At 46.2% G+C, this 21,645-nt stretch overlaps 1 protein-coding gene across 7 annotated transcripts in view; it reads left to right on the top strand.

The window, feature by feature from the left end:
* Positions 1–581: 581 nt before the first annotated feature.
* LOC123761783 (uncharacterized) overlaps positions 582–21,645 on the top strand; it is a 235,395-nt gene continuing 214,331 nt past the window's right edge. For all 7 annotated transcript variants that reach the window (XM_069330505.1, XM_069330506.1, XM_069330504.1 and 4 more), the window contains exons 1-2: positions 582–741; positions 17,243–17,418. In XM_069330505.1, coding sequence (XP_069186606.1) covers positions 633–741; positions 17,243–17,418 — 285 coding nt within the window. In that variant the 5' untranslated portion in view covers positions 582–632. The remainder of the gene's footprint in view (positions 742–17,242; positions 17,419–21,645) is intronic.

Below are 21,645 nucleotides of genomic sequence, written 5' to 3'. Positions count from 1 at the left end.
CGCTATGTCATGGGTTCGTATCCTGGCCGGGGAGGATTCACTGGGCGCAATTCCTTAACTGTAGTCTCTGTTTAACGCAACAGTAAAATGTGTACTTGGATGAAAAAACGATTCTTCGCGGCAGGGGATCGTATTCCAGGGACCTGCCCGATACGCTACGCGTACTAGTGGCTGTACAAGAATGTAACAACTCTTGTATATATCTCAAAAAAGAATAGCTTGAGCTACCTCATCCCTTTGTGTGTATTTTACCTCAATAAACTTATTTCAGTATCATATCATTTGGTCTGAAGTCAATGATAACAAGGTAATCACAGATGTAGTGTTGGGGAGTATGTACAGCTCTTGTTCACATACTTTACAATTTAAATGTTCACCATTGAATTAATTTTATAAAAATGTTTATAGGTTCGTATTTTACACATATACACTACTGATTTAATTTTTACCATATATATGTAAATATTTGCATATCATTATTATAGAAAGATTGTACATAATATAAAATGGCGCATAACATTCATAAAAGTGTGATATGAAGATATTTATTGGTGTTATTTAAATATAAATTCATTAGGCTGGAGCCCCCACGGTGGAGTGGTGGTGTTGTGGTCTGGTCGAGGTATGGTGTTATGAACCTTAATTGTCCGCCTCTCCACACCTCAATCATGTCTAGAAGGAAAGAATCCAAGATGGAAAGGATTCGGGCCGAAGAAGACGAACTTGACAGGAGGTTGCAAGGTAGAAGTATAGCGTGGCATGCTGACATAATTGAGAAAAGTTGAAGGAGCCGCTAGGGAAGTGCTGGAGGCGGAAGGGTCGCACTTAGTCACCTGGGGAGGTGATGGGCGCTCTCTCGCCTCCACACTACGCTATGCTCACCTTCGTGACCCAAATTGTATGGGGTCAATTATTTTAAGACAGTTCCCAAATGTACTGATGACTGGTGTGTTAACATGAAGGATGCCAGCAACATACAGGCGACCATACCATGTTGGGAGTAAAGTATGGGGGAGGGGGTATGGTCCTCTCCCACACCACACAGTAGTATGAGAGACAGCCAGAGAGACAGCCAGAGAGACACAGCCAGAGAGAGACAGACAGACAGACAGACAGACAGACAGACAGACACAGAGACCAACCTCTGATCTCTCGATTAGGTCTGGTAGGTGGAATAATTATCAGACAGGTATACTCGTTCTTCAGACTACCTGGGGTCATAAAAATCTACAGTGGTACCTTGAATTACGAATTTAATCCTTTCCGGCGCCGTGCTCATCTTTCAAAAATAATTTTCTCATTTAATGTATTGGAAATAGAAATAATCCGTTCCACCACCGAAAACATCCATATGATATTCAAATTTTTAAATAATCGAGCCTCCTACCTGACATACACTGAACCAACCGTTTTAATATTTGTCCGTTTTTCAAATTTGTTCATTTTTTTGTTCATTTTTTTTATAGCTAAAGGTTCGTTCTGTGTCAGGTAGGCTACTCTGTGTTTCTTTAAAAAAAAAAAAATTGAACAAATTTGAAAAACGGACAAATGCCATGAAGGTTCGTTCAGTGTTTGTCAGGCAGGATGCTCCATTATGACAATCTTTCTTTGTTTAAAATGTGTTCCACTTGTTTTGTGTTTTTCATTTATTTATTAACACTTTCGCGCTCTCTGCGTTCAAAAAAAAATCATACCCTAGATGCTTTCGGCGGTTCGCGCGCCTATGCGGTAAGACCGAAAAAGTGTACACTCTTTTGACTGTCCTGACAATAATTGAAGGCGCACGTATTTAAATTTGGTATCACTGTGTTCGCAATAAAATTGTCTATAAGAACATCCCTATAAAATGCCGCCAAAGCATAAGGACTATCAACACCAAATAAAAAACTATTCAGATCACTCGCCGAGAGCGCCAAATAGCAACAAAATGTTTCCACTCTCCTAATGGTTGCGAAGCCTACAGTTGTCCTACATCGCTAATTGTGGTATCATTGGAATCGCAATAAAATTCTCTACACGGACATATGCATATAAATATAGATTCAATGTCGTAGCCCACCTAAAACAGTGTGGGAAGTGGCCGAAGTGTTACCCATGGCGGCATATCGGCGAAACTCGCTTTGAAAAGTGTATATTCAATTCATTGTCCTGACATTATTTGTCGATGTATGTATTTCATTTTTGTTCCAATGTGTTCGCAATAGAATGTTCTATAAGAACATAAGTATTAAAGATCAAATAAGGATGCGTTCGACCGGCAACATATATAAAAACTACGTCGATTATACTCGTCGTGTCAATAATACAATTGTTTTACCATGATGATTCACTGCCACAACGTTCTCTTTAATAAGCTGTTCGGCTTTTAGAGAAAATGTAAATTTCATGGCAAACATTTGTAAACTATTCCCAAGTTGATCGGATAATAAATGGATTTTATACAAATATTTTTTCTCGTGACTCCCGAGCGCCGCACGCCAGCGTAATAAGTAGAAATATTGGTGACAACACTGTTGTCACCAATTAGCGAAAGTGTTAATAATGGAGCAGCTTACCTGAATCTTTCTTTGCTGATTCGCAGTACCCTGCATGGGCTTCCCTTAGCATGTAACCATGCCTAAGGGCTCTGGAAAACCTCACGGGGGCTCCGTAGTCCTATGGATGTGACCCCTGAGTCCCCCCTCATGTCTTGTGAGTTTGCAGGTTGATCTTTCCCCTTGTCTCAGGGTGACACTCACCGGTTGTGCCTACGCCTTGCTGCCTGTTGGGTCGTAGTTTTTGACTCGGAGTCGTGCGGCAGTTGTTGTCAGTTGTTTTGACCCGGAGTCGTGCGGCAGTTGTTGTACGTGCTCTTGTTCACCCAGGCCACTGGTCATAAGTGGATACCTGGTTGATACCTGGTTGATGGGGTTCTGGGAGTTCTTCTACTCCCCAAGCCCAGTCCGAGGCCAGGCTCGACTTGTGAGAGTCTGGTCCACCAGGCTGTTGCTTGGAGCGGCCCGCAGGGCCACGTACCCACCACAGCCCGGCTGATCCGGAACTTCTCTTAGAAAACCGTCCAGTTTTCTCTTGAAGATTCTATGGTTGTTTCAGCAATATTTCTTGTAGTCGCTGGGAGGATGTTGAACAGCTGCGGACCTCTGATGTTTATACAGTGCTCTCTGATTGTGCCTATGGCACCTCTGCTTTTCACTGGTTCAATCTTGCATTTTCTTCCATATTGTTCACTCCAGTATGTTGTTATTTTACTGTGTAGATTTGGGACCTGACCCTCCAGTATTTTCCATGTGTATATTATTTGGTATCTCTCTCATCTCCTTTCTAGAGAGTGCATTTGGAGAGCTTTGAGACGATCCCAATAATTTAGGTGTTTTATCTCGTCTATGCGTGCCGTATATGTTCTCTGTATTCCCTTTATTTCAGCAATCTCTCCTGCTCTGAAGGGGGAAGTGAGTACTGAGCAGTACTCGAGACGGGACAACACAAGTGACTTGAAGAGTACATGTACAACCATTGTGATGGGATCCCTGGATTTGAAAGTTCTCGTAATCCATCCAATCATTTTTCTGGCTGACTCGATATTTGCTTGGTTATGCTCCCTAAACGTTAGATCGTCGGACATCATTATTCCCAAATCCTTGACATGCTGTTTTTCTACTATGGGAAGATTCGATTGTGTTTTGTACCCTGTATTATGTTTCAGATCCTCCTTTTTGCCGTACCTGAGTACCTGAAATTTATCACTGTTAAACATCATGTTATTTTCTGCTGCCCAATCGAAAACTTTGTTGACATCTGCTTGTAGTTTTTCAATGTCTTCAGCAGAGGTAATTTTCATGCTGATTTTTGTGTCATCTGCAAAGGACGACACGAAGCTGTGACGTGTATTTTTGTCTATACAGTATCAGATATGAGAATAAGGAATAGCAGCGGTGCAAACCGCTGGGAGCCGGTCGGCCGAGCGGACAGCACACTGGACTTGTGATCCTGTGGTCCTGGGTTCGATCCCAGGCGCCGGCGAGAAACAATGGGCAGAGTTTCTTTCACCCTAAGCCCCTGTTACCTAGCAGTAAAATAGGTACCTGGGTGTTAGTCAGCTGTCACGGGCTGCTTCCTGGGGGTGGAGGCCTGGTCGAGGACCGGGCCGCGGGGACACTAAAGCCCCGAAATCATCTCAAGATAACCTCAAGATAACCTCAAGGACTGTACCTTGAGGTACAGAGCTTTTAACATCGCTTGGACTCGATTTTATCTGATTGACTGTTACTCTTTGTGTTCTGTTCGGCAGGAAATTGAGTATCCAGCGTCCTACTTTTCCAGTTATTCCCATTGACCTCATTTTGTGAGCTATCACCCCATGGTCACATTTGTCGAATGCCTTTGCAAAGTCTGTGTATACAACATCTGCATTTTGCTTTTCTTCTAGGGCTTCTGTGATTTTGTCATAATGGTTGAGTAACTGTGACAGACAGGATCTTCCCGCTCTAAATCCATGTTGTCCTGGATTGTGCAATTCATTGTTTTCCATAAAACTAGAAATTTGATTCCTAATCACTCTTTCAAACACTTTTATTATGTGTGATGTTAGTGCAACTGGCCTATAATTTTTTGCCAAGGCAAAAGCCTTGTGCAACGGAGCTATATCTGCAGATTTAAGTGCTGCTGGTATCTCCCCTGTATCCAGGCTCTTTCTCCATATTACGCTGAGTGCTCTCGCTACTGGTACTTTACATTTCTTTATGAATATTGAATTCCATGAGTCAGGCCCAGGAGCTGAGCGCATAGGCATATTGTCAATTTCTCTTTCAAAGTCTTCCGAGTTTGTGGTAATATCCGTTATATTATCTGCAGCTTGAATGTCATTCACAAAGAAGCTGTCTGGGTCATCAGCTTTCATGTTGTTTATTGGTGTGCTAAACATAGCCTCATACTGGCTTCTTAGAATTTCACTAATCTCTTTGTTGTCCTCTGTGTACGTACCGTCATTTGTAATTAACAGTCCAATACTGGTCGAGGTTTTGGATTTTGATTTTGCGTATGTGAAAAAATATTTCGGATTTTTCCTTATCTCTTGTATAGCTTTCTGTTCCAATTCCATTTCCTCAGACTCATATGATCGCTTCAACGTTTGTTCTATTTCTTTCATCTTCCTGCTTAGGCTTGTTTTCCTTGCTTGTGATAGTTGTGTCTGCCGAAGCATTTCCGTTATTTTTTTCCTTCTCCTGTCTAGTCGTCTGTGTTCTCTTTCTAGAGTGGTCCTCTTTCTGCCCCTCCTCACAGGCACGTGCTTCAAGCAGACCTTGTAAGCTTCAGCTGTCAGTTCAGCTATTCTTTGTGTGGGAGTTTTGTCGCTTAAGACCGTCTCCCATTGAATGGTTGCAAGGTCTACATTTATTTTTTCCCAGTCAATCCTCTTATTGTTGAAATTAAACTGATTGAATATTCCTTCTCGCTTGTTGGGGTCTTTTAGACCTACTACCGTTATTTATGCTAGTTTGCACTTCAATGAGCTTATGGTCTGAGTATGAAGTATCTGAGATTGTGATGTCTCTGATTAGTTCATCATTGTTTGTGAATAACAAGTCTAGTGTGTTTTCGTTCCTAGTTGGTTCTGTAATCTGTTGATTGTGACAAATTTTCGCTCAATCTCAAAATGCAGGCGGATGCAGGCGGCTGTGGCGTTGCATGCTAGGTTTAGGTTGCTGCAACGCTCTTGGTTGGTTGCAGCCCCGGATGCCCCGAGGCTGCTCTGTTTTGATTGTTGAGGTCCGAACTTGGGGGGTGGGGGTAGCTTCGGCTCTGGTTTCTTCCGCTTCTCCTAGTCCTTCCCATTCTGTTATGCATTCTTCCTTCCCTTGCTTCCGGCTCCGAACCGCAGGCGGGTTTCGGGGTTGAAGCAAGGTCTGGTTGGGTTGAGACTCGGGCGGTCTCAGGAGTTTTCCTTTTCCGGGGTGGCGGCGGAGGCATTTGAGCCTGTTCCTCCAGCCGTGCCATATGGGTCTGACCAGTGGGCTCCCTTCCTTAGTGTTGTACGGCTGCCCCAGCCTTTCCTTGTGAGGCTGGAGCTTTGGGGGTATGGCTCGGCCCCGGGTCCTGTCGTAGGAGTTTCCTGGGTTGGGGAAGGGTTGCCTTGGGGACCTCTGCCCCGCTTTGCTCCGCTTGGGTCTTAGTACCCTCGGTGCGGGGCTTGCAGTTCCTCAGTGGGGTTCTCCTTCATCTTCTGCATTCGTGTTGGTTTCGGGTCTCCCTTTCCCTGGGTTCGGTTCCGTGTCCTTTCGGGTCCATCGGTCCCGTCATTCCTGGGGATGTTTCAACTCCTTTCCTCACCCTTTTCGCGCTTACATCACGATACTGTTCCTTTCGTATCGGGGCCCCTGTATGTCCCTTGATATGGGGTGTCTTTTTGTCCGTATGTTCCTCCGTGCATTTGTGCTTGCTTGTCATGGTTCTCGTTGGTTCGCAATCCTCTTCGTACCTTTCTGTATTATTGGAAAGTCTGTTGACTTCCGGTGAGGTTTCCCTCGGATCCTTTTTTGGATTCGTTGGTCCCCTTCCGTCCTCCTTGTCTTCTTTCGCTTCTGTTTCGCCTTATTTTGTTTTCACATCATCTCTACTTCCTGTTTCGACGTTCCTTGTCTTTGTTACATATGCCATGCTGGTGTATGTACGATATGTGTATTCGATGTGTGTGTATACGATATGTGTATGTATGATATGTGTATGTCCGACTGGTGTACTAGCCGTGCCACCCGGTAGACGGGTGGTGCGGTTCGTACCTCGCACGCTGGGGTGTTCGTTTTGTTTCTGGGCAGTGTACTCTTGTGTTCCTCATCGTGTATGGCAGTTTTCTACGGCTTCTTGCTCATTTTCTCTCTCCAGTCATAGCCCTCTAGATGCAGGGGGTGTTCTTGATTTTATATATGGGGTCATCACCTCGGTCTTTTCTCTGCTTCCGGGTGTGGGATGGCTCGGAACCACCTCCACCTCCGTACTGCACCTCGTCTTCTGCTGGGCACACTCCTCTGGACATATTTCAACTCCAAATTCAACTTTTTGTTCAGGTAAACGTAAATACAATGCTTACGGCCTCTCGTACGTATGGCGTTTCGGGCATCCTACTAACGATGCCACTGGTATGTTTCTCGGCTCGACTGTGTTGTGGCACAGTCGATGTGTCTGCTCTGCAGGTGAGATTATCTTGTCTCTGGTGGGGTACTTGCCTAGTTGTGCTTGCGGGGGGTTGAGCTTTGGCTCTTTGGTCCCGCTTCTCCACTGTTGGTCAACGGGTGTGCAGTTTCCAGAGCCTACTGGTATCTATTTTATCTACATTTGTTACTGTGTGTGGAGTCTGCTTCCACCACATCGCTTCCTAGTGCATTCCATTTCCTACCTCCTCGGACATTCATTTGTTTTTTTTAATGTCTGACTCCTTTGGGTACTCAGCTTCTCCTGTGTCCCCTTGTGCATGTACCGCCCTAGTTCACTACGTCCTTGTTTACTCTGTCACTTCCCCGCTTGGCAGGGTTACGTCAATGACTCCTAACAGGGTTGTTAGGTGTGTGTGTTTTGCTTGGACACTTTGCGTGTGTCTTCAGTGACTTGACTTTGTCCGTGTATCTTGTTCTTCGTTGTCCTGTGGGGCACAGCCCCGCCTTTCGGTGCTTTTTGTTTACTTTTTCAGCACCTGGGTCTTTTCCCTGTATTTGGAAACTCCTTCGTTCCCTCGGTCCGTGCTTTTGTGTCCTCCGTCCTTGCTTGGTCTCTGATCTCTGGACACACTTTCCTTGCCTATCTTCGGTGCCTGACTGCACCCTGATATCCATGGTGTCCCTCTGTGAATGTGCGACCTCCACTACACTTTGTGGTTGGTCGTGTACATTGCGTTCCCAGCTGCTACTTGGTTCGTTTTTTTTTTTTTTCTTGCCTATTTATGTTTCTCCTCCTACTATGCTACACATGATTGTGTTTATGGGTTGGTGCTTCTTGGCTATACTGATGTTGGGTTCTGGGGTAGGCCTCTGTCCATGTCCTGTTCCCTGCTTTTGGACTACCCCGGTGTTAAGTTTTGGTGCTGAGTTCCTTCACTTTTTCTTTGTATCTCACTGCAGGCGTCTGTGTTGCACTGTCAGTGGGGGGGGGGGCTTCCAGTCCACCACTCCTGCCCTACTGGTTCCTTTTCTTCGGACGGGTTGCTGGTATTCCGGTCCTGACTCCGGTTTTTCTTTGTTTCTTTTCCGGAACGTGTGTTTTTGTTTTCCTGCAATTCACGTCTTGCGTAGTTCTCCTCATGTATACCTCGGGGACATGTGCGTTGTTCTTCCCTGCTGAGGCTGGTTGTGCTGCTCCTTTGGGGTGTGGGATCGCTGTTTTTCGCTTTGCGCCTCGTGCTTTCGTTCGTGGTGCTCATTTTCCTCGTTGGCCTCTGTCTGGGTCCTGGCTCCTTGGTGTTTGGACTTGTTGATCCTTCAGGGGTCCTGGGGGTGGGGTTCCTCCTGGGCGGGGCGTTTCTGCTCACCTGGGTTGGTTTCTTTTCGGCTCACTGAGGTTAGGTTCCTGGTTTCCCTGGCGGCCGTTCCTTTTGGTTTTTGCCTACCCTGGCACGATCTGCTGCTTTCCTGTGGGTCTTCCTGCGGCTCTGCTTCTATTTGCGGATCGGTCCATGGTTCGTTCTTCCCCTTGAGTCTTCGCATCTTGAGTTTTTGTCTCATTTCTCGTCGCTTGTGTGGGCACTGGTGGCATCGTTGTTGGTCTCCCGCCTGCATGCTTCGTCTCGGTGGCGGTGTGTAGTTTGCCTGGCAGTCCTTCCGGTTATCCTATCACTGCAAAAGGTCCTTTGGTCTCTGATAGGGTTGGCTTGTCTTCCCTTCGGGGTTGTTCCGGGATCGTCGTCTGAGACCGTGTCCTGTCGCCTAGTCTTGGGTGGCACTGGTGGTGCCTCTTCAGCTTGCATTCGGTGCTTCTGTTCCTTCTGCTCCATTCCGCTTGCTGTCTTGGGCATTGCTTCACCTCCAGCCTGCTCTTGTGTTTCCTGTAATGTCCTGGTCATTGGCCTGGGTGGTCTCTTTCCTTTCTTCTCCTCGTTTTGGTCCTTGGGTTGCTGCTTGGTTGGTCAGGCTGGGGTGCTTCCTTTGTTGTTCGGTTGCAATTTTTCGCTGTTCTCTGCATGTTTTGGCCTCTGGGGTCATGGACACATTTTGGTTTGACCGGGTTCCCTTCCCTCCCTCATTCCTGTTCTGGGGTTCAGGTCTGCAGGGTCTTTGTTTCGTCTGTACTCTTGTTTTTATGTTGGGGCGCCTGGTGTCCGCCTCCCGGATCCTTCCCTATTTTCCTTATCTGTGGTGAGGTAGCTCTGGGGAGCCGAAGGGGCTCCCCCCAGAAAACCAGTGTTAAATATAATGAAACGCCATTTTCTGGGTGAGTCCCAGAGGCTCTCCGGCATCCCTCCCTCCCTCCGGTCGGTGGTGTTTTTCGCGTATTTTGACATCCAGCCTAAGAACTGCCGGTTGGATCGCCGGCGTGGATGATCTGGGGTTCCCCATCCCCCTGCTGGGGAGGGGTGGGATTGTGCAGACGGCGGTGTGGTGTCGTGATGACGTCATGCTAGTTTGATAATTTTGTTTGGGGAGTTCTGTCCACTTGTTCGGTTTTCGGTAGCAATATTTTCACCAGAATAGGGGTTTGTTTTGGGGCGCCTACCTTTTTGGGTGCCTGTCCCGGTCAATGACAGACATAGAATGCTCCCAGCCATGGGAGGTTTCTATAGGCCAATGCACCTCGTGCCTCTCTGAGGGGGCCAGGTTCTGGCTCGTGGTCCCCGGTAGGCAAGAACTCCATGCACTTTGACTGATGCCAGAAAGTTATACATATCCATTCACCCTGGATAGCTCCGGGGAGCCTCTGGGACTCGCCCAGAAAATGGCGTTTCATTACATTCAATGCTGTTTTTTTTAAGAAACATAGAGCAGCCTACCTGACAAACACCGATCAAACCTTTTTGACATTTGTTCTTTTTTCACATTTTTTTTTTTTTTATTCTACAAAAAAAGTCAATGCTTTGCAACATCACAGCAGTCACCCCTTTACATCCCAGCAGTCACTCCTTTACATCCCAGCAGTCACCCCTTTACATCCCAGCATCATTAGCATCTTTAAACAAAACAAAAAAAAAGTTATTTGTATCGTCGGAGGCGTTCGTGAATGTGCGAGAAGCAGCGGGAACGCACCATGTGGTTTTCTCTTTAACCCTCAAACCGTTAGGGGCCCAAATGGATTTAACACCCACAGGCACAACAACAAAAAATTCCCCAAAATTCTTTCATCTTATAGAAGTGTTCATTTTTGTTCCCTGATCACGGAAATAATAACAAAAAAATCGTAGGTGGCATATTTTAGCCGCAATAGGGTAGGGAAGTGTGGCAAAAAGGGACGTTGACAGAGCCTTCGCCAGACGAGGTCTACTCTGCTCGAGCTGTCAGGGGGCAGTTGCCACAAATATATTATTACCTAATTATTTCAATGTCTCTGATTTTTTCTTAGTTTTTTTGCAGTAATATTATTCAATACAGTGAATTGTGATATATTTATATAATAAAATGTGTGAACCATCGCTGTACTCAAAATTATGGTGTGCATATTAGTGATTCAATTATTATGTTCATAAAACAATAAACAAATAGTTTTGCTGTTGTTACACTATATACACAAGTTATATATAAGTATTTGCAAGTTTTGTTCACCATAACAAACCACTAAGTTGGTATTGTGAGTCAAAAGGCAACAAGGAGTGACCGCCACACACCAGCCAGCCACTCGCTGCCACTCCCTCCCTCAACAACACCTCACTCGCCCTCATTCTCCTCCCACAATACTGTTTTTGCATTTATTTACTATACACAGATGTTATATATAAGTATTTACATGTTTTGTTCACCATAACTGTACATATAAGCTTGTATGGTGAGTAAAGACACAAAGACGTAGCTACTCACACAGTCAGCTCGTGGTGGCCGCCCTCAAGGCCAGATGCACTAATATTTCTCCTCCAACAATATTGTTTGTGGTGTTATTATGCTATATACACACATTATATATAAGTATCTACCTGTTTTATTCACCATACCTGTACAAATAAGCTGGTATGGTGCCCAAAGACCATAGTGGCCACCAGTAAACAACATGATAAGTCGTGCAGATGATGCACCTCACTCACCAAAATGGCTGCTCCCAACCTACTCCTATTGCTGTTATCACACTATACACACGTTATATACAAGTATCTACATTTGTGTTCACCATAGCGAACCACTAAGCTGGTATGGTGAGTGCAGTCAATAAAAGGTGGCCACACACAGTCAGAAGACGACACCGCCACCCTCCCTCCCACAGCCTTACTCCTCCCTCCATGGAGCACAGCGCTAAATATCACCACAATCCTGCTATTATCAGAATCCTGGTCAGTTTTATCAGTAAAGGGTCTTCTATAATACTATCATCGCTTACTAATAGCATGATCATATATATTATGGTATTTGTAGGCAATGCTGTGGTCAAAAGCTGAACAGCAGTGCTGTAAGCTCGTGCTGTGTGCGCCAGCCTTGGTGGCTTGCTCAATACTGACCTCTCACACCCAACAATATTGGCCTGGATTTTTTTTCTCGGTGGCATCTGGCAACTATCGGTTGTGGCTGCACTATAGCTGCCCCAATCCCAGGCGGGGCGTTTAAATTATAGCGCTAAACACGAAATCGTATATATATGACATGCGCGGTTTCGGTTTCACCACGGAAAGCATATATATATGATTTGCGTGGTTTAAAGGTTAATCGAACGAGCGCTCGTCAATCGAGACAAATTATTGGCGATCAGTGTGCTCGTTATTCAAAATGCTCGTAAATCGAGGCACTCATCACTCGAGGTTCCACTGTATGTGTATATATTCACCTAGTTGTTCTTATGGGGGTTGAGCTCTGCTCTTTCGGCCCGCCTCTCGACTGTCAATCAACTGTTTCTACTACTACTATTTTTTTCCACACCACACACACACACTCCAGGAAGCAGCCTGTGACAGCTGACTAACTCCCAGGTACCTATTTACTGCTAGGTAACAGGGCCATATGTTACGGCCCTATTGGGTCGCAACTGGGTTCTTCTCTGATGTTATTAGAGTTTGGGTATCCGGCCCCAAGTTAGTAGTGGCTTTCAAGGGGTGTGTTCCGTAACGCAAGTAAATTAAAGGGGAAGGGATACAAATGCACTAATTTAAATATATTATTTCACCACCACCATAAATAAATATATCACAGTCACACGGGGGGTATAAATACACAATGTACAGAATTTTCTTCCTCTGAAGACACAGGATGCTCCATGGTGCTCACGATGAGTAGCCCTGGTTCTCTTCGTCGTGGCCCACGATGAATCTTCTGATTCTTTCGGCGAATCTACCCCGGCCACAGGCCAGCCAAATCACAGTCCCACTGGGTGTACCGTCGTGGAGGCCTTCAACCACAAATCCAGCCTGTAGCTGGCAGGTTCCAATCAGCTCCGCTGTATAGGCCACTCCTCGACTGATACTAGGGTTGCGAGCCCTAGGCAGGAGCCTCGTGTGATTCCGCTGATCACTCTCCTCTCTCAACACCCCAGTGGCTAGTCTTCTCCACCAGCCAGCCCCGGGTACGACGATTCCTGGTACTGCCACGTCACAGGCAGGCTAACACTCAATAGTGTTCGTCCGGGGGTGACTCACAACTTCTACAGCAAACACATGGAGAGACTATGGCTGCCTTGGGTAGACTGCCCATCGTCCAATCCAGCAGTCCCAGGTCGACTCTGTAATCAGACACGTCATCGGTACTAGGGACACCCTAGGGCACTTCACTTACAGGCTTAGACACAAACGCCCACCTATCCACTCCATAGATGGCGTTGCTGTCTTAGCGCCACCTCACCAGAGGTCAGCAGCGGCTATGTTATGAGCTGATCAAGACGGGAATCCAGCCCCTGTGGCCGGTATATCACGTCCTCACTAGATGGCGTCGTCCATTTGGAGGGGGTTTCGGGAGCTGACTCACAGATGGCGTTGTCGTCACAGCTCCGTGCTACGACGCTGGACTCTGGTCCGTAACACCATAGGGTGAAAGAAACTCTGCCCATCGTTTCTTGCTGGTGCCCGGGACCACAGGATCACGTGTCCAGCGTTCTGTCCGCTCGGCCAGCCGGCCGGCTATATATGTGTGTAATTACCTAAGTGTAGTTACAGGATGAGAGCTACGCTCGTGGTGTCCCGTCTTCCCAACACTCTTTGTCATGTAACGCTTTGAAACTACTAATGGTCTTTGCCTCCACCACCACTTAACCTAACTTGTTCCAACCGTCTACCACTCTTTTTGCGAAAGTGAATTTTCTTATATTTCTTCAGCATCTGTGTTTAGCTAGTTTAAATCTATGACCTCTTGTTCTTGAAGTTCCAGGTCTCAGGAAATCTTCCCTATCGATTTTATCAATTCCTGTTACTATTTTGTACGTAGTGATCATATCACCTCTTTTTCTTCTGTCTTCTAGTTTTGGCATATTTAATGCCTCTAACCTCTCCTCATAGCTCTTGCCCTTCAGTTCTGGGAGCCACTTAGTAGCATGTCTTTGCACCTTTTCCAGTTTGTTGATGTGTTTCTTAAGATGTGGGCACCACACAACCACTGCATATTCTAGCTTTGGCCTAACAAAAGTCGTGAACAATTTCTTTAGTATATCGCCATCCATGTATTTAAAAGCAATTCTGAAGTTAGAAAGCGTGGCATAGGCTCCTCGCACAATATTCTTTATGTGGTCCTCAGGTGATAGTTTTCTATCTAGAACCACCCCTAGATCTTTTTCTTTATCAGAATTCTTTAAAGATTTCTCACATAATATATAGGTTGTGTGGGGTCTATGTTCTCCTATTCCACATTCCATAACATGGCATTTATTAACATTAAATTCCATTTGCCAGGCGGTGCTCCATATACTTATTTTGCCCAGGTCATCTTGAAGGGCATGACAATCATCTAAGTTTCTTATCCTTCCTATTATCTTAGCATCATCAGCAAACATGTTCATATAATTTTGTATACCAACTGGTAGATCATTTATGTAGACAATAAACATCACTGGTGCAAGAACTGAACCCGGTGGTACCCCACTTGTGACATTTCTCCAGTTCGATACATTGCCTCTGATTACTGCCCTCAGTTTTTTATCAGTCAGAAAATTTTTCATCCATGTTAGAAGCTTACCTGTCACCCCTCCAATATTTTCCAGTTTCCAGAACAACCTCTTATGTGGAACTCTGTCAAAAGCCTTTTTTAGGTCCAGATAGATGCAGTCGACCCAACCATCTCTTTCCTGTAAAATCTCTGTAGCTCGATCATAGAAACTGAGTAAATTCGATACACAGGCTCTTCCAGATCGAAAACCATACTGTCTGTCTAATATTATATCATTTCTCTCCAGGTGTTCTACCCATTTAGTTTTGATTAGTTTTTCCAATACTTTCACTATTACACTAGTCAATGATACAGGTCTATAATTGAGGGGGTCTTCCCTGCTGCCACTTTTGTAGATTGGAACTATGTTAGCCTGTTTCCATACGTCTACTACGACTACTGTACACAGGGATGCCTGAAAGATCAGATGAAGTGGAATGCTGAGCTCAGATGCACATCCTCTCAGAACCCATGGTGAGACTTCATCTGGGCCAACTGCTTTATTCTTACTTAGCTCCTTTAGCATATTTTCCACTTCATCTCTAGACACCTCTATGTGCTCTATGTTGTTCTCTGGAATTCTTATTGTGTCTGGTTCTCTGAAGATCTCATTTTGTACAAACACACTTTGGCACTTTTCGTTTAATGTTTCACACATTTTCTTTTCATTTTCCGTGTATCTGTCCCCCATTTTTAACCTCTGAATATTATCCTTTACCTGCAGCTTGCTTTTAATGAATTTATAGAAAAGGCCTGGATCTGATTTACATTTGTCTACTATACCGTTCTCAAAGTCCCTCTCTGCCTCTCTCCTTACTGACGTGTAGTTATTTCTTGCATCTTTATATCGCTGGTATGTTTGGGGTTTGGCCTCTTTCTATAACTATTCCATGCTTTTGTCTTTTGATCTCTGGCCCTCTCGCAATTTCTGTTCAACCAACCCTGTTTCCCAGGTCTGCATGTCTGTTTTGGTATGAATGTTTGTGTGCCTTTATCATATATTGTGCAAAATATGGCATACATCTCACTTACTTCCTTGCCTAGCAACAAGTCTGTCCAATTATACCCAAGAAAAAAATTTCTAAGATCCCATAGCATCCTCTCTTGAAATCGAGTTTAACAACTGTTTCACTGTCCCCATTCTCTACTAGATTATATCGCATAGCGTATTTAATGTCCAAGAGGACGTGATCACTCTTTCCCAAGGGAGGAAGGTACTGGATGTCAAATACCTCCTCTTCTTTCTTGGTGAATACTAGATCCAGTACTGACGGAACATCCCCTTCCCTCACTCTTGTGGCCTGCTTGACGTGTTAATACAGGAATGTCTCCAAGACAAGAACACAACCTATAGCACTGTATCATCCTTTGCAGATGACACTAGGATTTTCATGAGAGTTGGCAACATAGCGGACACGGCAAACCTCCAATCAGATGTAGATCAGGTCTTTCTATGGGCTACAGAAAATAATATGGTGTTTAACGAGGATAAGTTCCAGCTCATGCGCTACGGAAAAATTGAAAATATAAAAACAGAAATCACGTACAAAACTCAGGCAAATCATAACATAGAACGAAAAGGCAATGTAAAGGATCTGGGTGTATTCATGTCGGAAGACCTTACCTTTAAAGAACTCAATAAAGTAGCCGTCACAACTGCAAGAAAAATGACAGGTTGGATAACAAGAACTTTTCACACTAGAGATGCTATACCGATGATGATACTTTTCAAAACGCTTGTGCTCTCTAGAGTGGAGTACTGCTGCACAATGAAAGCCCCTTTCAAAGCTGGAGAAATTGCTGACCTGGAGAGCGTGCAGAGATCCTTTACTGCTAGAATCCACTCAGTAAAACATCTAAATTACTGGGACCGACTAAAGAGCCTAAATCTGTACTTCCTTGAGTGCAGGCGGGAGAAATACATAATAATTTACACGTGGAAAATAATTGAGGGGCTGGTCCCAAACCTGCACACAGAAATAACATCACATGAGACCAGAAGACATGGCAGGATGTGCAGAATACCCCCATTGAAAAACAGAGGTGCAACAGGTACTCTGAGAGAGAACTCTATCAACATCAGAGGCCCGAGACTGTTCAACACGCTTCCACTACACATAAGGGGCATAACTGGCCGACCCCTCACAGTGTTCAAGAGAGAACTGGATAAGCACCTCCAAAGGATACCTGATCAACCAGGCTGTGACTCATACGTCAGGCTGCGAGCAGCCACGTCCAACAGCCTGGTTGATCAGTCCAGCAACCAGGAGGCCTGGTCGACGACCGGGCCGCGGGGACACTAAACCCCGGAAGCACCTCAAGGTAACCTCAAGGTAGGTAAGGTAAGATGAGGTTTACAAACCTGCCTATCCAAATGTCCTCTGTTCTTGCCTCGTAGGCCTTCCAGTCTATTGCCTTAAAGTTAAAGTCCCTCAGTACCAACAATTGGGATTTATCTTTGTCAGCTCTTACCATAATCTCATGACCATTATGAGACCCTCTCGTTTGTCATCCAGTTCTTCCTTTGTCCATGTGCTGCTTGCTGGTGGGCTGTAGGCATTTAAAATTATCAGCTTATCATCCTGATTACAGAGCTGCAATGCCATTATGTCAATATCTCTAGGTATTTTGCCAGGTTGCATACAGGGGTGCAAGTTCTGAAGATGCAGTGAGTAGGGCTGAGAACGGATCCTCTATTGTTCAGGTACTTTCACACGTGTAGAAATTTTGTATTGTGAGGTGCAACTGGCATAGGAACTGGGTTCTATCTCCCCGTGTTCATTTGCTATCGAAACATATCAAATTCAGTTGATCAGTTAGGATGCTTAGTGAGAGTGTGGTTACAGTTAGGTCGAGGTGAATATGTTTTAAGTGTTGTTATTGATGACTGTCTCAAGCCATGCACATGTCATAAAATACATGATTGTATTTATATACTAAGTCAACATTTTGCAAAATTATTTTTTTGTTTGAAAGCATATTAAATGGATAACTTTTTTCAGAGGCTGGGATGTATGAGGATGGAATGGATGTTGAGATGAAGAAAATTATGCTACAGACACTAGAGGAGTCGAGAAAGTCAGCCCAGGAGGAGGAACATCAGCGGAAACAATGGGAAAAACAAGAGGTGCAGATCTACAAGGACACTCTCAACAAATCCTTTAACAAAAACACAGAGGTAATGGTTCTTACTGCATTATTATATTAATTATTATAGCTAAGTAACATACAATATTTATATACAGTATATTTCATTGTAGTTAGCCTTCAGTTTGCATAAGTTCCAAAGTAGTGAGCATGGCAAATAATATTAACATAATACAGTTTATATTTTAATGCTGATTCAGAAAGTGATGGGAGGAGAGGCATAGGGTTACAGCTACATTGTTTAGTGCAGTACAACTTAACCTGATTTATTAATATTATTATATAAATAATACTTTTTCTGTGGAGAGCCCATTCGGCTCCCTGGAGCTATACTGGGCTGACGTGTGTGTATATATTAGACCTTAGCAGCAGTCAATCGAAGAAGTTCTAAGTCTACCGGGGACAAGAGCCAGAACCTGGCCCCCCTTAAGAGAGGCACGAAGACCAATGGTCTAAAGACACCCCTGTGTAATTGGAAGCAGTCTTCGTCTGCCATCTACCAGGTCAGGCACCCAAAAGGGTAGGAATTCCAAAACAAACTACTGCTGATGAAATAAATTGCAAACCGAAAGCCGAACTAGCAACAGAGCTCCCCAATCAAAACCAAGGAAACAAGTATGAGGTCCACAAACACTGTGCATCCATCTGCGCAACCCCCCCCCCCCCCCCATCCTCCCCGGGAGGGGGACGGGGGGGTCCCAGACCTCCACGCCGGCAACTCTCCTCAGTTCACAGACTGTTGTGAGGGTGAGCGGTTGATCGACTCTGGCTCCATCCTTTGAGTAGTGCTGCAGTGCAGTGTTGTTGTTCAGTTTTGGTATCGTGTGAGCCAGGAGTAACACGAGTATTGGGGCTGCATGCACCTAGGGCCGCCTGCCCTACATGCCCTGTAAGTACTGCCCTTGCGGCTTCAAGATTATCTTCCCTGAGCCGTTCTGAACTACCTCCGCGTGGTTCTGTTGCTGCTCGGTCATTGCCCACCCTTGGGATTCAGCTGGGGTGGTTCTTGCTCCTGTATTCCCTTGGGTAGGAGGTAGTTTCGTCGCTGGCAGGGGCGCGAGGTACTGTGTAGCTGTCTGATATATGCATAGCGACTGGTTCTGTTCACCTGGAGATGTTGTGCTTTTGCAGTTTTTTTATTTTTTATTTTTGTTTTGTTTTGCCTGGCGGGGGTCTGCCTGGTGTGGCGGTAGGACCACTTGTAGGATTTTGGTAGCCCTCCACTAGGTCCCTGTGCTTGCACACATCACAGGGGTTCAGCTTATAGTTTGTTTGCTTGGTAGCTCTGGGATAACCGTTTAGCAGTACCTCGCCTGGGCTTCCCTTAGCAGTCAGTCTAAGGGCCCTGGAAACCCCCTTGGGGGCTCAGTGGTCCAATGGAAGAGACCTCAGAGTCCCACCTCGCCTTGTGCGAGTTTGAAGGTTGCTCTGTCCCCTTGACTCAGGGTGACACTCACTGTCTTTGTCTCCGCCATGCTGCTTGTTGGGTCAATGACACCTTTGACCCGGAGTCCTGCGAATGGTGTTCTTTGTTTGTACTCCAATTCATCCAGTCCTATGAGATTGATATTCGGGTGCAAGCAGCTTCAGGCGTTGCATGCACGGTTTGGGTTGTTGCAACATGCAAGGTTGGTTGCCTTTCCGGATACCCTGCAGCTGTCCTGCTTTGGTTATAGGGATCTGGACTTGGGGGTGTTAGTCCCCTAGACTTTGACTTCATCTGCACCCCTAGTCCTTCCCCTGCTGTGGTTCATCCTGCTCCTGGCTCCCAAACGTCTGAGGGTTTCAAAGTCGGGGCAGGGTTTGTCTGGTGGTGATCCTCGAACGGCTTCGGGGAATGCCCCTTCTGGATCGGCAGCGGATCGAGCCTGTTCCTCCTGCTGGAGCCCTTGGGCTGTGCCAGTGGGCCCTCTTCATCGTGGTTTTTCCAGTGGACGCTGCCTTTTCTCCAGAGGTAGAGGGTTTGGAGGACAGCCCATGTCCTGACATGGAGGTTCCCGGGGCTGGGGAGGAGTTGACTTGGGGGGGCTTGGGCCCCGTTTGACTCCACTTGGGTGTTGGTACCCTCGGTGCAGGACTTGTTGTTACAGGGGGAGGGGTTTTTCTATCCCCCCCTCCCTGTACGAGTTTGATATGGGTGCGACTCCTTCCCGGGTTCGGTTCCGAGTTCCCTTGGGTTCCTTGGTTCCCTCCTTCCTGATTTTTTCGGCTTCCCGCATCACATCAAAGGTGGCGTGGGAAGCGTTTGTGGCTTACCTCTTGCGAGACCTGGATCACGCCTCGGTAATGGATCCTTCTTCTTTCGAGTTTGGCTCCTCGTTTTCTTTCTGGATATGTTACGAGGTGCCAGGGTCTTCCTGGTTGGTGGACTGCCCTTTCTTTTCACTGGGGGCGTGGCATTCGTTGTCAGACCCATGCGCTTGAATGGTGGGAAGTAAATACGGTTGTTCAGGTTTACCTAGAGGGCGAATTTGAGCATCTCAATGCGTGCTTATTCGCCCCCCGTACTTCCTTGTGATGTTGGTCAGATTCAGCTTCACGCACAGGTTCCCTCCCTTTCAGCGTCCCTGGTGGCCGAGGAATTGCGTGCCCGTGGGCATATTTGGCTTCGGTCTTGCGTTTCTTTTCTCTACTGGAGTTGTCTTCGGACTGGCTCGGGAAGGATGTGCAGAAATTGGGATCTGGGCTGATGTCCAGTGTGTTTGCTTCGGCAGCTCGGGCGTCGGCTGCGTTCTTGAAGTTGTTTGCACCGATTCTGAAGGAGGCGGTGTCCCTGTTCTTTGCTTCTCATTTCGCGTGCCGTCAGGTGGTGCTCGTCCACTCTTTGGAATCGGGTTGGGCCCTAGCTCCTAGATTTTTGCCCCCTTTTTGTCTGTTGCTGTTTGCAGAGTCTGTGATTTTAGGTCCTGTTGCATTTTCTGCAAGCGGCTTCGTCTAGTTGCCGGCCTATGTCGGACTTGTTGGTTCTCCGGGGAAGGGGGGGGTGGCTGTGGTGGTCCTGCCCAGAAGAGTCATGCCAGGTCTCGGGGTTCCTTCGGTCGTCGTAAGCCTCCAGATTCGGGGTGGCACCTCAGGAGCCATCGACGTCTGGTCGGCACAGTGATATCTCTGAGTGTTGGTCGGGCTCTCGTAGGGATCGTCTGCCCTTTCATGGGTTACCCCGTTGACAGGGAGATAGGGGGAGGTTTGTGCTGTTTGCTTTCGCCTGGTCCCACGATTTGTGGGCATTTCAGGTTGTTTCCTCCGGCCTGCAGTGCCGTTGGGTTGCTCCTCCTCCTTCAGGGGAATTGGGGCTGGCAAGGCAGGCTGCTTCTCCTGTTCTCTGTTAGGTCATCTGGATGTGGGTTCGCTTGGGTATGGTTGAAACGACAAGTCCCTCAGGTGGGTTTCCCGCCTGTTTTCAGTTCCAAAACGGGACTGTGCGGATCTGCGATTCTTACTGGACTTGTCTTGTCTAAATCCCTGGGTTCTTTGCCCCTCCTTTTGGATGACCACTCTGTCTCAGGTCCGGCTGCTTTAGGCGCCGGGTGCCTGGATGTCTCTGGACCTCCGGTACGCGTATTGACACATTCCGATTCATCTGGAGTTTAGGGACCGGCTCAGTTTTGTCGTGGGGCGACAAGCTTTCCGCTTTCATTGCCTTCCATTTGGTTTGAATCTGGCACCTCGAGTGTTCACACACCTTACCCGGGTCGTGGTGACCCGTTTGCGTCTGTTAACCCTTAAACTGTGCAACGCGCCTGCAGGCTCATGTCTGGTTTGCGCAATGCGCCTCCGGGTATTTGTATTTTTCACGTTCCATTCAAAACTCCCGCGGCTACATGGGGTTCACATCAGCTTCCTCAGGGCTCTAGTAAACAGACGCCATCTTTAAAAAAAATCATGGTCCACATTCCCGGGTGTGGGAGCCTCAGTAGTGTGTGAGCAACCAAGGCTGGCGCTCGCAGCATGAGCGCACAGCACTGCTGTTCAGCATGTGACCACAGTATCACCTAATAATGTCAAAATATATATATAACTTGTATTATTTAGCTATGATAGTGTTATATTAGAGCCTGAGTGTGATAATGACTGGGTACAATGTTCAAATATCAGTGATTCAATGCTGTTCACAATGTTCACAGTGCTAGCTAGCCACAGCACCACAGCATTATTTCGTTCATCTAGGAATCTTCAAATGATTTCTTAGGTTCCTTTTCAAAATAAATGTGTGGTCAATTATACATTTACAGGAATTAGTGACCAGGATTGTGATAAT

This window comes from Procambarus clarkii, chromosome 24 (genome assembly GCF_040958095.1).
Source record: "Procambarus clarkii isolate CNS0578487 chromosome 24, FALCON_Pclarkii_2.0, whole genome shotgun sequence".
NCBI classification, from domain to species: Eukaryota; Metazoa; Arthropoda; class Malacostraca; order Decapoda; family Cambaridae; genus Procambarus; species Procambarus clarkii.
The sequence above is the reverse complement of the archived record's forward strand: the minus strand, read 5'-3'. Positions and strand labels throughout refer to the sequence as shown.